This window comes from Dermacentor albipictus, chromosome 7, assembly GCF_038994185.2.
Source record: "Dermacentor albipictus isolate Rhodes 1998 colony chromosome 7, USDA_Dalb.pri_finalv2, whole genome shotgun sequence".
In the NCBI taxonomy this organism is placed as follows: domain Eukaryota; kingdom Metazoa; phylum Arthropoda; class Arachnida; order Ixodida; family Ixodidae; genus Dermacentor; species Dermacentor albipictus.
In genome coordinates this window covers 97,837,965-97,853,578 of record NC_091827.1, presented here as the reverse complement: position 1 = coordinate 97,853,578, position 15,614 = coordinate 97,837,965, and the positions used below count along the sequence as shown (strand labels likewise).

Sequence of the window (15,614 nt, the reverse complement as noted above, 5' to 3'; positions counted from 1 at the left end):
AGCAAACTGCGATATTACTTGTGAAATGCAACCATTGCACGGATTCCTTTTCTCGTAGTAAAGGGACTATAAACGGCTTTTGAAAGCGGCAATAAGGATTTTTGCGCTGCTGCGAAATTTACATCCGAACGATGTAATTACTGGTTCACAGGGGTGACCGTTTTCTGTTTTCTTTCTTTCGTGAGGGAGGGGTGGGGGGGGGAGGATCTAGATATGTCTAGTCGTGGTTAGCAAAAATGGACTCGACAACAGTTGGGAATTCCCAAATGCAATTGAAACATTCTACATACGTTCAGCTGCGGTGCACGCCGTAAAACATTCAAGCCAACGATTTGTAAAGTAACAGCTTGCCAGTACATGTGACCACGGCTTCATGATTTCACTAATTAGATATCTTTCTGCTATGTCTACGAGATCTCCTTCTTTCGCTCGCACCATCCGCCAGTGAGGCACCAACTCCCCGTCTCCAGACTCTCTCGCCTGTCGGCGGCTGCCGGAGAGGCGCAAAGAGCAGGAGCCAGGCAGAGAGCAACCAGAGATGACTTCAGATCACGCTGCGCATCAGCACCTCTGAAATAAACTCCGTTCTGCGTTTCGAACTCCTTTTATTACGGCTACTGCGGACGTAACAGGGGCGACACGGCAACGGATTTCAAGCTCATGTAGACCTGTCCCTGTGGTACGCAATGGCCACGCCCGCACAGGGCCGACTACCGGAGTTTAGCGGCGCATCATGGACTTCGCGGTTGGGACGCCTCCAGTTTTACTTCGTTGGCAGCCAACATCGCGGACCCCAACAAGAAGAGGGCAGACCTGCTGACGCTGTGCGGTGAGCAGATGTGCGACACCGTTCGCGCCTCGGCACAGCGAAGCAGCCCAGCTGAAGTTGCCTACGAATACATTGTTGCGGCACTTCAGGAACACTGCGACCCGAGACCATCCGAGTATTCAGCCGAGCTCACTTGCAAAGGCGTGATTGGGTGGAGGGAGAGACGGTAAGCGCCAACATCGCGGCAGTGAAGGCCCTGGCCGCCGACTGCAACCTGGGTACTTTACGCACAACGGTTAGTTGATCAGCGGCTACCGGGGAGCAAACGGCGTCAACAGCATCACCTGCCGATGAAACAATGCTTCCCCTGGACTTTATGTTGCGTGACCGATTCGTGTGCAGACTACGGGATGATATCCTGCAAAAGAGACTGTTTGCTGAGTTTGACCTGATATTCACAAAGACCTATGACATCGCTGTTCAAGAAAAAGCGCGGGCCAAGAGCAACGAGACATACGCAAAAACATCCAGCCGGTTCACCAGGCGACTCACCCAGTTCATTGCCATCAGGCAAGCGCAGACCGATCTTTTAATCCACAACGCTTCTGGCTGCTGGCTGCTTACAGTTCCAAAAATCTAATTGTCAGTAGATGGGATATTCAGGAAAAGAGAAATGTTCATTTGAGCTGCTCAACAACTAGCGCTGTACCAGATATTCATGCGGTATTCAGGATACACACACGTCTATACCGATGGCTCCAGTACAGCAACCTCTTCAACTTCATCATTCATTATACCGCACCTGAACAAACAAGAATCATTTAAGTTATCTCGTGCGACTTCATCTACAACGGCTGAACTGTTCGCAATTCTATGTGCGATAAAATTTATATTGTCAGTAAGAGATGCGCAAAAATAGGTAATTTTCAGCGATTCACAGGCGGCTCTAACATCACTCTGCAACACATAGGGGAAAACATTCAGTGACAGTATAATATATGAAACACTTAAAAACCTCACAAAGGCAAGCAAAGCGAAACATGCAATATCATTCCAGTGGATACCAGGGCATTGCGACATTCCTGGCAACACAGCAGCCGATGCAGCAGCACGACAAGCGCACCTAAAAGATGATACGGCTCCGCTCCCAATATCAAAGGATGAATTACGCTGCATTATAAGGACAACGTTTGTCAAATTGTCTAGAAACACTTGGTTTGACCAGAATTCTAAGAGCTTGGACTTATACCATATTGAATTCATATATTCAATTCATATTGAATTATTTATTGAATTCAAATTTTCATTGTCATCAGATAGAACTATGGAAACCCTTATTCATCGATTAAGGCTAGGCACCACTTACACAAAACATTTCTTACACACCATTGGCCGTGCGGAAACCCCCGAATGTGATTGTGGATTTGTAGATGAAGGTATATATCACCTCCTTCTAGATTGTCCACATCACGACACACCTAGAAGCCGACTTAAATCAGCGCTAATTAAATTAGACCGCAGACCTTTCAGTTTAAGGAAACTTTTGAGCCCTTGGCCAACAACGGCTTTGCAGAAGAGTGCTTTAAAAGCACTAATGACTTTTCTTGAAGACAGCGGCATTGCTGGACGTTATTAGCGCTTTCATTGTTCCCTTCATTTCATTGTCACTCTATGTATCCAACTGTTTGTGAATTATGTTATGTTGACTGTTCTGTTGAGACTGTATGTGATAATGCTTTTACACGATGTATGTACCACCCGCTGACTAGACAATGTGTTATTAGGCGACAATATCTTTTGTACTTTTGAGACTTTCATCTAAATAAGTGTGGAGACATTTACATTGTATATTGTATGTACCATGTATTCCTTACGTCATAGTCTTCCCATGGAAACGTTGCGTGATAAGTCCTGGTGCTTGTGTGAAAAGACTATTTGATATGTAACCTTGAACCGCGTACGATGTATGATGGAACCACTCAAGAGATGAGGAGTAGCCGGCGCCTTAAATTGTGCGCCAACATCTCCTTATATCATATCAATAAAAAATGCTACTGGCGTTGCGATGGGCAGCACAGCACCCAGTCATGCAAGCACAAAGCTGCTACGTTCAAATTCTGCCACAAGCGTGGCCACATTGAAAAGGCCGGATCACGAAGAAAAGACTGGTGAAGGGGCCAGCACAGCGACATAAAAATGTGAAAGCCACAAAGACAATAACGCAAGGTGAAACGCCGCACAGTCTACCAGCATCAACAGCGCTGTACGACTTACATAACGTCGTCAACCTTGTCACACGACCAAAGGTCATGGTCAACCTTACTGTCCACCACCAGCCCAGACACGTTGAAGTTGATTCGGGAGCAGCATGCACGATCGTCAGCGAGAATACGTACCGCAGCGCATGGCCACGGAACGCACCAGTGCTTTTCGATGAAAACACACACCTGAGAACATGGTTTGGACAAGAACTGCCACTTCTAGGTAGTGCCGACGTAGAAGTTGTGTACAACGGCACTATTGCAAATCTGCCTCTCGTGATTGTGAAGGGCACTGCATGCAGCATCTTGGGCAGAAACTGGTTCGGCTCTCTCAAAATCGCAGTCTGTGGCATCAGCCAGGCAGCAGAGGTAAGTGCGATCGAGTGGCAAAAGCTGGTCGAGTGGCTGCGGAAGTACGAGGCGGTCTTCTTCGGGTAAATTCCTGGACATAACGATGAGCCCGTCAACCTCGAGATTAAGCTGGACGCTAGTCCGAACATTCAAAGGCCAAACCTATACCGTTTGCCCTGCAACCTGCCTACGAGAGGGATCTCTACAAATCGGAACAGGGTTCCCACAGCATACCCTCTACCAACACCACAAGAAGTCTTCGGTACACTACGTGGAGGAAACGTTTCAGCACCCTGGACCTAACCGAAGCGTGCCAGCAGCTCAAGGTGAGGGAGAAAACTTCAGAAGTGCACACTCTTAACACCACCACAGGACTGTACAGGGTTAAGCGACTACCATTTAGAGTAATGGCAGCTCCAGCAATCTTCCAAAGTACATGGAATCCAAGCTTCAAGGAATACCTAGCATGTGCGTCTACTTGGACGATGTAATAATCAGTGGCAGAACCAGAGAAGAACATGCAGCTCGTCTAGAGCTTGTTCTGCAAAGGCTAGCTAGCGCGAACCTCCGCTTGAACATGAATAAATGTTGCTTCTCTGTGCCTAAAGCGAAATTTTTAGGTTACCTGGTCGATGCCAAAGACATTAATTAACCCCCCCAGCTACAAGGTGCGAGCCATAACGGTGGCGCGCGCTCCAACCAAGAAGCAGGAGCCTTGGGCTCCCAACATTCTATGACCGGTTCCTAGAACACCGATCAACGGTGGCCAACAACCTTTGCAACCTGCTGAAAAATGACGTTCTCTGGAATTCATCGCCGCGCCAAGAGAAAGCATTTAAAGCCTTGAAGCAGCTGCTCCATTACAGTGTAGGGCTCGGGCACGCCTACAAGGCGTTGCCCTTACTTTTGGCCTGTGACGCGTCACCCTACAGCGTGGGTGCAGTTCTCTCACAAAGAGACGATCAAGGCAGAGAAAAAGCGATTGCCTTCGCTCCTCGCACGCCCTCACCTTCAGAGCGAAATTATTCTCACCTCGATGGTGAAGGACAGGTCATCGTCTATGGTGCGACCCATTTTCATCAGTATATCACGGGCAGACATGTGACCATCTTAACTGATCACAGGCCACTTTTGGGTATCCTAAGGCCGCAGAAACAGATTCCGCGCCGTATGACGCGATGGGGTAATAAGATGTCGGCCTATGACTACGACCTCGTTCACCACCCCGGAAGAAAGCACCAAAACGCAGACGCGCTGAGCCACTTACTCCTCAGTGAAACCATTGAGGACCCACCTCGAGTTGGGTGCGTGTTGATGTTCGAAGGGCTACCAAGGCTTTCGCTAACAGCCGTCATGGTCGTAAAGGCCACACAAGATGACCCGATGTTGTCCAAGCTGTACAAATCTCTACGGGAAGGAAGCGTTCAAAAGCTCAAAGACAACTTAAACGCCTTTCGCCAGAAAGCTATGGAGGTGATCTTCCATCGTGACTTCCATTCTGACTGACTGACTGACTGCCATATGGAGGTGAGCTTCCATCACGACTTGCCATTCAAGACCCACTTCGACGACAAACCATGGCTCATGCACGCCGTACACAGAGGCATGGTCGCAATGAAGTGCGCTCGCGCCTTCATGTGATGGCCGGGAATCGACACGAATATCCAGACACTTGCGGCAGAGTGCACAGCTTGTTAGACCAACCAATGCGCTCCGCGACGAGCCGCAGTTCCGGATAGGAACAGACCTAACACGCCTTCGCACACCCTGCACCTCGATTTCGCAGGCCCAATTGACGGGTTCACATTTTGGTGCTTCTGGACGCCAATAGTAATTGGGTGGAAGTTCACCACATGAAGAATACAACATCGGCAGCTGTCGCCGAAGGCTTGCGTTCATTGTTTGCAAAGTTTTCACTGTCCCAGAAAGTGGTAACACCTAACGGAACAGCATTCGTGTCGGCAGAAATGAAGAAATTCTACAGTGACAATGGCATCACGGCGGTAACATCAGCATCGTACCACCCAGTCACAAACGGACAGGCTGAACGCTACGTTGGAGAGCTAAAAGGCGCTCTCGCAAGAGGCCCTACTGAGCCAGTACAGCGGCGCATCGCACGCTGTTTGCTCAAGCAGCACACAACCGTGTAGAATACGACGGCCCGAACCACCTAGCAGCTCATTTGCTCCCACGAACTTCAAACGCACATCTCGGCTGTTCTGCCTGAGCCACCTTCGAAGGCCGCATGAGGACTCCAAGACGTACCGCTTTGCAGGAAACTCGAGAAAGGACAGCACGTGCTTGCCCAGCAGTTTCAACGAAAGCCCGTGTCAGACCCCGTCATCGTGAATAAACGCATCGCCCTGAGGTCTCAAAGGGTTATCAAAGGGACATGGCGCTCCTAAACCGACACTTCCGACGCAGCCAGCGGATCCGATGGAGAAAACCAGCCACAGGTGCGATCCCGACTACACGACGCCCGCCCAATGAAAGTCGGCAGGACAGCGACGCCCTCCAGACCGCTACCAAGCGCAAAACTAAGGGGGGAGGGATTGCTATGTCTGCGAGATCCCCTTTTTTCCGTTCACACCATCCGCCAATGAGTCACCTTCTCCCCGTCTCCAGACTCTCTCGCCGTCGGTGATTTGTGGAGAGGCACAAAGACCAGGAGCCAGACAAAGACCTACTGAAGATAACGTGTGACCGCGCATCGCACCAGCACCTCTGAATAAACTTCGTTCCATGTTCCGAACTCCTTTTATATGGCTACCGCGGACATAACACTTTCATCCGGTTAGAAGGAACTGAAACGACCACTGAGGAGCTTATGATACCGAAACCACTATCATGTACAACACTTTCAGGTGTATGTTCCTTATAATCGTGTCAAAATTAAATACTTGCTGGCTAAATCTCCTGAGCGCATTGGTCCGTATGGTGTCTTTGACTTAGACTGAACTGAATGGAATTCTGGGCATTACCGTACCGATACCGGGACTTTATTGACAGACACGCCGTAGACACTCCAGAATAAATCTCGACACCAGGGGATATTTAACGCGCAACCAATTCACGAGACATGGGCGTTGTAGCATTTCGCCGCTATAGAAATACGACTGCCACGGCTAGGATTTGGCCCCTCGACCTCGCGCTTAGCAGCGCAATACCATAGCCGCTAAACCACCGCGGCGGGTCCTCATAGGCTGCAACGACCTCGGAGATAGCCAGCACATGTGTTGTGAAGCACGTAACAAAGACAAAAATAGCTTTTTCTCCTACACCCACCACCGATCACATATGTGCCAAGTAAACATCGGGTGTCGAACGCGCTCAGTTTGTTTACTTCAGCTTAGAAGGACCCGGACGCTGCAACATGCTCGTTTCCGAAGCCAATCGCCTTTCGCCGCCCTCTTAATCTTCTTGGGGCTTGATCGCCTGTTACCCTCGAAAGCAACGGGAGTTACGATAGGCTGCTCGCGACAACAGTAAGGCCGGATGTCACGTGGTGTTTCGGTTCCCCCTAGCAGAGGCTACGCGCCACTTCCCTTCTCCCACTTCGTCGACAGCAGTGCCCCAAAAAAACGAAAGCGGCGCCGGAGACAGGATCACTTCGTAGAGCGACCTAGCCATCAGCAATGCTCCTGTACGTTCTCTTGTCAACTGCAATATGTGCATTCGCTCTTCTGCCGCTCGGCTTCGGTGAGCACGCTGCGAGCACGAATACCGCCACGAGTGCTCCGAGAACCACTACGAGATCCACGCGTCGCGCGTGCCACCAGGTTCCCATCCAGAGAATGAGAAAATGCGCGCAGAACATCTCGTCACCCTTCATCGGCGAACGGTCTCTATGCACCTTTGACCACGTCGTGGACGTGTCCCTCTACCGGGTTCCCGAGTCTATTACCACCGTGCAGTGTCGATGCATGGGCGTGCCCTGCACACCCGAGCGAGGCTTCCGCTGCGTCCAAGTCTACCACCCGCTGAACGCGACGTACACCTTCCCTGACGGAACGACGAAGAAGAAACGCTACCTGGTTCCCAGTGATTGCCGGTGCGCGTCAACGGAGACGACTGCGTGGAACCTGTCGCACCAAGTGGATCCACCCCCACCTCAGAAGCATAGTCCACTTCATTTGCTGCCACAGTGGGAGACCTTTGTGGTGAAGCAGTGAAGGATGCGCCTGCGGGGAATATTGAGGCGCAGCCATCGCCGATCAGGTAGCACTAAAGGACCAAACGATGCTTCGGTTGGAGCCTGTAAAAATGTGAGTGAATAAAAAATGTTATTGGCTGTAATTCCAATAAAATGAGAAGCAGCTGCCAAAAATTAGTTACCGCTGACGGCAATTAGCCTACCTTTGTGCTAAGTCCTTATACCTTCATCTCATCAGAGCTCAACAAAGTTTCAATCCTTCTGCCAAGTTGAGCACGTTACGTTTGTGTTACTGATGCGCGTGATGCTACGCGATGCACTTGTAGCCGGTTGCCGTAGTAAGGAGCACTTAAAGCTTTGTTTCAAGGACTCTACAAGCGTGCAAAAGTCCTTTTCAGTGTTAGATAAAGAGACAAGAATGAAAATTTTTTGCATACCGTCACATTTCAATGCGTTATACTTAATTTTAAAGGCTAATGTAGGAAACAGATGACAGGTAATGCCTGCAGAAAAAAGTCCATGACAATTATTGAGCACAAGTAAAAACGCTAAATTAGTTTATTGTCGATTATTTCGTTGTACAGTGTTGTTCAATAAAAGACAAAGTCAAGCTAAAGGTCTCGCGCCGGAAGCCAGCCCTGGTTCATCAATGCGACGTCACGTATTTCAAAGCTTTTTTTTGTATTTCGGCTCTGTGGAGCTACGTAACAGTTTGTGCAATTTCTCGAGTTTAGTTTTCTTATGGCATAGCTCACTGTTAACGATAAGCAATTACCTAGGGCTCAGCAGGTGCCGTGAAAATTTATGATGTCAGGGCTAGGTGGCGCGGAACTTCAACGCTGTGTTATCACCTGTCTTTTGCCATTGCTAATTTTGTGGCTTACCAATGTTCTTCCCATTGTCAGAATGGTTATTTTGGCATCGCGGATGGATAATTTACTATTATAGGAATGATTGATTTTTTTCTTTAGTGTTGACCCGCCGTGATTGCTTAGCAGCTATGGTGTCGCACTCCTAAGCACGAGGTGATGGGATTAAAACCCGGCCATGAGAGCCGTATTTCTGTGGGGGCGAATTGCAAGAACACCCCTGCAATTAGGTTTAGGTGCGCTTTGAAGAACCCCCGCAGATATCCAGACTACTTGGCGCACATGTCACAACCCTTGACCCATGGCACGGTACGATGCTGTTGATGACGATGACAGTGATTGTTCATTGGCATCTCCTTCGAAACGGGCTGGTGACAAATAGACACTTAGCCTGATGGAGTTAACCAGGTCCAGCTACGTGCAGCGTGCACCTGCTGCGTGTCGGGAGACTGGTGGAATATAACAGAACTGCAATGCAAAGTTTGTAGGTACCAACGCTACGCGCCGCGAATGTCACATCGGTTGCCAAATGGCACGATACGATGCTAATGATGATCATGGTGGTTTTATGGCATTTCCTTTGAAACAGGACGGTGAGAAAGAGTGAACAGTCAAACAGTCAAAAGTGCTCAAATTAATCAGGGATGCCATGCAATTTTTCATAACATCAGTATTTATACATCTCATTACTCTTTCTTCCTCAAGACTTCCATATCGACCTTGTGCCGCTACCTATGGAACTGCTCCATGAGGCGCCTCCTCGTGCAATACCATGCAACATCAATGCAAACGGCGCACGTATAAACGCTACGCAGCGCACATCTCACAACGCAACTCAAGTGGTGCGATGCGACGATAATGATGATGATGGTGATGATGATTATTATTATGTGCTGGCACATCCTTGGATGCACGGCGGTGACGTAGTCACCAAGCCAGCTTGATTTAAACAGGCGCGTAATATATTTTGTAGCATTCTTGTGTACATCTCCTTCAAATTCTTTTTCTTCCCTGAGTCTTCTTTAACCGCCTTGTACCACTGCCTGCTCATCTTCTGCAAGGCATTCTGTCTGTTGTAACAATATGCGAACACAATATAAAATATGCATGCATCGACGCTGTGCAGCGCGCATGTGGCATCGCGTGTCTCCTCGCGCGCTAGGACGCGTTTACAGTGCATTTCTCTGCGGGATGTTAGCAAGAAAAAAATAAAGCTGGCGTGGCTTAATGGTAGGTTAGCCAACTCCACTGCAGCGTGCCCGGGTTCAATGCCGGTGGGAAGCGTTTTTTTTTTCCTCTCTTTCTCGACGATAACTGCTACGCAGCGGTGGCGGCAGACATTATCGTCTAGCGAAACGGTATTGGAATGAGCCCTTAACAGCTCACGTTCTAAAAGCAAAGGAAATGCTCATAATCCCTTGGTAAGCAGGAGCCGAGAAAGTGGCAACACAACTGGACAAACGGCTTGCTCCAAAGAATAAGGGCAGCTGACTACTGCCATGTAGCCAGCGATTAAATACAAAGAAATTAGAGGCTAGATGATGCAAATGCAGAAGCATTTGCCCTATATTAAGGCAAAGGTGACAATAATAAGACGAGCTCAAGCAGACAAGTTAAATTACCTTCTGTGATATCTATAACGGCAATGCAAGCTACAAACTTGAAGCTGTAGTAATAAGTGGATAAAAACGATGTACTGGGGATACTACAGAATGCGTTCCGGAACAAGGGTACTTTCAGTGGATAATATGTGTCCTAACTCAATTCATAGAAATTCAAAAGCTCCAAATCGACTTTACCGAACAGCATCCTTAGACATTAAGGGCGCCTTGGACAAGAACAACGAAGAACTGCTACAGGTTATTGTGAACCACGATGGCGTTGATAACAATTTCGCCAAACTCTTCAGGGGCTAACCGCGTACAATACACGCGGCAATGGTGAACATGTTCAAAAGTAGCAAAGATTAAGTGAGGACTGAAGTAACGATTACCTTTGTCTTTGTTGTTTTTCACGCGGAAGTTGAGAGGATAGAAACACGACTACAAAACAAGATATGTTTTAATTTTATTACGTTCCTTAAGAGTAGATGGTGCCACTGAAAGTTCTAGTGGTAATCAAAATGTCAGGAGTGCAATGGATACACGGAGACTTGTGAATTTATTTTTTGTAGTGAAGCGACAAAACAAGGCCCAAGATTTACCGCACAAAAATCGGGAATTAGGACCTTTAATGAGTGGAAGAATAATCAGGTTGTATTAATTCAATGAGAAGTCTTTGGATGAAGCATAAGCAAAACGCACCTGTTTTGAAATACACTGGGGCCACTACATTTAGGAGGTGGGGCAACGGAATATAGAAAGAAGTAATGGCGCTAGTGCTAACGTTTGCAAATGCAAATCTGTGCTTAAAGTCAGATTTTAGAACAGTTGAGCACATATCGCGGTTAGAAAGTTAAGCAATAGTCATTTGGCCGATTGGCATAGGGAGCCCACATCAGAAACATAAAGAAGGCAGTGCGGAGGAATGGGTTTACGCGTCTTTTGGACGAGAATCACAGAGCAAAATTAGTTTTATAGGAAGATTCTGTAACATGGATGAAAAGAAATACGCTGTAAGGATGAACACATAATTCTAATTTAAAAGGAAGAACATAGAAAGACGGAAGGATTAAATAATGTTCGCAGCCAAGTGCAGGGTAACCGAAAGTACAAATGGACAATTCGCAGCCAAGTGCAGGGTAACCGAAAGTACAAATGGACAATGATATGTCATAAAACAATTTAGTGACACAGAAATAACGGTAAATTGAATGCAAATGAGGGAGGCAGAGATTCGCATGGAAATCTGCTGCTAAAAAAGAAATCAGGATAAAAAATGTGAGCAAGAATACAAAGGCAGTAGGTTAATATTTGGGGACCAAGCTGACTGTCTGAGGTTCCAAACATCCCGAAACCATTATTCGCGGCAAGATGCGGCCTGTGCCTGCCGCTGCATAGGCTCGCAGCCGGCTCAGCTCAGTTTATTGGAATGCGAAGATATTGTCCCAAGAAGAACCATATGGAACGTTCATCATCCAGGAGCGCTGGCAATAGAATCAGAAAGAAGGAATGAGTGGTAAGCGATTGAGCTAAACAAGAGACGTTTAGAGTATTGTTGACAATCACACAACAAAGAGATCGTTACAGCCGACGTAGTGACTGGTTTGGGAACTTTATGATATGCTTTATTTATTTCAGAAAACTTCATGGAGCTATAGGCAATATGCTAAACTGCAAATAACTAAAACTTGTACAACTATAACAGGCTAGGCTACTATTTGACCCGCCCTGTTGCAAAGGGCATGTCAATATAAGTTCGCCTCGTTCTCTTCCTCCTCTTCTTCCAACTGATTCCATGACATCCAAAAATATGAGCGCGCTAATGTGCGCAGCGTGTTGCTATGTAATGTAGTGAAATAAAGAAAACAAATAACTAATTACTGGAAACGGAGGGCGACGAAGAATAAGCAACGTTCTGTTGAGGTCAGTCTTAGGACGTTACATGAGCACAAAGAACAAGATATGACCCGCAGCTATGTGAACAACGCTTATTGTACCCCAAAGCTCACGTGATCTGCTGTAGTTTTCAACGTGGGAGATGGATCAAGATGAAGAGGCGAACTCTGATTTGCCTGGAAGCTTCCTCACTTCCCAACGGCGCGATTTCATCGCTCAGAAGGATGAGAAGACGCTCGAAGAACGTGACCTCCAAATTTCAGGTAAGCCATGACATAATCACTCAAAGTTTCATGAATACATCATGAAACTACTGTAGAAACGTTGGTAAGGGTTTTGCCGAACAAAGAAGACACCTCCGTTGACTCCTGCCTACTAAGAATGATTCGTGGTCAGCAGAAGCAGCACGCTGAGAAACAGCAGCAACTCATGGAGAATCTAGTCATCGTAATCCGCGCCCAGCAAAGATCCAACAAAGTTATGTTAAAGCCTGAATCATTTGATGCGAAAACCTGAAGCTTAGAGACTTGGACCCAGTCCTATGAGCAAGCGTGCGAGGACAAGTCTTGGCAGGAACTCTTTAAACGCGTCTGCAACATGCGTCAGTATCTCACTGGTCTGGCGAAGAAGCGGTACGACCTGTGTTTGTCCGGACACGAGACGGACAAATGGAGCGAGTCTAAAACGTCTTTTCTGGCTGCTTGTCATGAAAATCCAGTTGAAACGTGTTGATTTATTTATTTATGTCACAATAAACCTAAAGGCCCTCTAGGTAGGGTATTACATAGTGTAAAGGTTATATCGTTGGGGCAATGAACAGTACGTAAATTTAAATGCAATACAAGAGCAAAACTGGGAGAAAATTCATCACAGTACATAAACGTATTAACACGGAAAAAATTAAAAAGTAAAAATAGTTATCAGTACAGCAATTGAAGTCGAGGTTTTGACGGAAGCCCGTCTGGTCGAGAGGCATCATGAAGCAGGGTAACAAGGACCCCGACCACTGAAAGAATACAAGAAAAGACGTTTCGGCTCCCCTGACGGTAGCTTTGTTCGCAATGAAATCCTAGCACAATCTTCTCTTCATTAACCAGCACGGGTTTCAACAGGGTCGCTCATGCGAAACGCAGTTATTTGGGCTAGTCTCTTACCTGTGCAAAGCTATTAACGACTCATCATAAATGGACGCCATATTTATTGATTTTACGAAGGCTTTTGATAAGGTAGCTTATAACCGTTTATTATTGAAACGTCGCTACTTTGATATATGCGGTAGGATTACAAATTCGATTAGGAAGTGTTTGACTAACTGGTGCCAATTTGTAAGTACTAGTGAATTTTCTTCTCTGCGTTCACTTCTAAAATCCGGAGTACCGCAGTGCTCTTTATTGGGACCAGGGGCGCCATAACGTAAAACTAGTCCAAAGTTTTCTATTTCCATTCTGCTATCAGCCCTCCACGATTGGTCAAAAACTTTTTTCGACCCCACCCCCCCACTTCACCGGTCTGCCACGCGACGTCACGAAAACCGCGCTACCTCCCCATCTGATATGATGTGTACACACTGATTATGCATAATTTGACAGAAAAAAGAAAAACAGTTATTTCTGTTTCGACCCCTTTTCGCCATTAGCCCTCGACAATTGGTAAAAAGTTTTCGGGCTGCACCCACTTCACCTGCCCGTCACGCGACGTCACAAAAACCGCACAAACTCACCGCGTCAAAGTGACGTGTACGCGGTAAAGATGCAATAATTTGCCGAACCAAACTGAATTTTCTTCGGAATACCCGCAGGCTGCCCCATTCCGAAAGGAATAAAGATGGCTGCCGTCGATCGCTCAGACGCTGGCTACTCGCACCTGCCGTAGAGCATGGGTGTATTTGCGTATAATAAAACTTCTTTCGTGGCCGTGCAACGTTTTCGAGCACTTCCGGCACATTTATCCCCTCATTCTGCCAACTCTTATTTGCTGAGGGTCCGTTTTAGCGTCATTCTTGAGCTTCCGTTGCATGCCGCCACGATTTTTGACCAGGCACCGCAAGCTAAGTAAGGGAAAGCCGACCAATCGTAGACGCCTACACCACCCTCTTCATCCGGTTATTGACTTTCACTGCAGTGGCTCCACCCCATCGAATGCCTCTCCACTTGGGCGTTCTCCTCGCCTCTTGACAGCCCACTAGATACGACAAACCGCTTAGTGTAGGCGATGTTATTCGTTTTTCAAGCAGACAAAAGTGACCTCCTATGAACCTGTAGAGCGTTTCATCGGTCTGTTCAGACAACCCTGCGGGTGACCGCCCGGTGCTTGCGTTGGTGGGTATGCAAATTTGACGTCAGGAGATTGGAATAGAAACATATTGGAATAGTTTTACGTTATAGGGCCCCAATTGTATTCCTGCTATACGTCAACGACATCAGCAATAACATTAAATCTGCAATAAGATTTTATGTAGATGATTGCGTAATTTATAGACGAATAATTAACTCTTCCGACACTCACATTTTGCAGTCTGACCTCGCAAAAATTACCGACTGGTGCAAACAGTCGCAAATGGAAATAAATGTTTCAAAAACTAAGGCTATAGCTTTCACTAGGTCTGGGAACCCGAGGCTTACCCATTACTCGATGAACGGCATTAGTATTGCCATTGCGCAAACAATAAAATACTTTGGAATTCGTTTATCTCCAAACCTCGTTCTTGCACGCGCTAACTTCTTTGAGTCGCTCGCCACTCTTTCTTGCGATATATCACAGGAATATGTTACCAAATGAAATCGTACCAACTCCAAGTCATGACGATTTCCTCGTAAAATTAAACACTATTTTAACGTACTAACGTCATGTTCTCTTGGTCATTCGTTGAAGGCATCACTGTATTATTCTCTGCTTTTTTTCTTATTTTACTTATTTTTTTCCCTCACCATATTTTGATGTTTCTTGCTCAGATGGTTTGGTTCTAGGATAGCACAGAGTTCCTTGCAGGGCATAAAATTTTCTCTGGTTGTCCTTTTCATTGGTTCATGCAGTATCTGCTGGTAGGTGTACCTTTTGAGCAAGCATTTTCTTTCTATGAAGTGACTAAGTTAGGTTGATTTTGTATAACGGTCATTTCAATTCTATAGGTTTCTTCAACGTTTAGGACGTGTCGTTGTATTGCTCTTACTGTTTATTTTTCTGTTTTTCCGCTTGTGCTCTTTTTATTTTTAGCATGCATTATCTGTTTAAATGCGTATACTGTATCCATCACTATTTTAACACCCCTATTTAATGCACGTATGGGCCTTTAAGTGACATGAATAAAAAAAAAGGACGTGCGATACAATGTTTATATTGTATTGCACGTCCTTGATTTTACTGTGAACTAAGCTCCCGCCAGGGGAGCCCCAATGTCTTTTCTTGCATTCTTTCGGTGGTCGGTGTCCTTCTTTTTACCATTCTTCAGTACAGCAACTTTAAAGGATTTGCACAGATTATGACAATGTCGCGGAGACCTTGGTTATCAGCGCATGAAAAAAAACCCACAATTTCCTATAAGTATCGATCAGGAAAGCCCAAAGAGCATTTTGTGACAGGAGACGGCTTCATAAGATGGCCACCCCAGAAATTGCCGGGTCAGTTGCCGTGTCAGGTATTATTCATAGCTTGCCTAGGAAACATTAGAGACAACTGGAAATAAGATCACCCAAAACTCTTGAGGAACTACTAGGG

The 15,614-nt window shown here is 46.6% G+C and overlaps 1 protein-coding gene across 1 annotated transcript in view; it reads left to right on the top strand.

Annotated features, from left to right (window-relative positions):
• Positions 1–15,614, top strand: part of LOC135916833 (uncharacterized) — a 166,042-nt gene that overhangs the window by 82,195 nt on the left and 68,233 nt on the right. The window contains exon 7 of the mRNA XM_070522027.1: positions 12,028–12,163. Coding sequence (XP_070378128.1) covers positions 12,043–12,163 — 121 coding nt within the window. The 5' untranslated portion in view covers positions 12,028–12,042. The remainder of the gene's footprint in view (positions 1–12,027; positions 12,164–15,614) is intronic.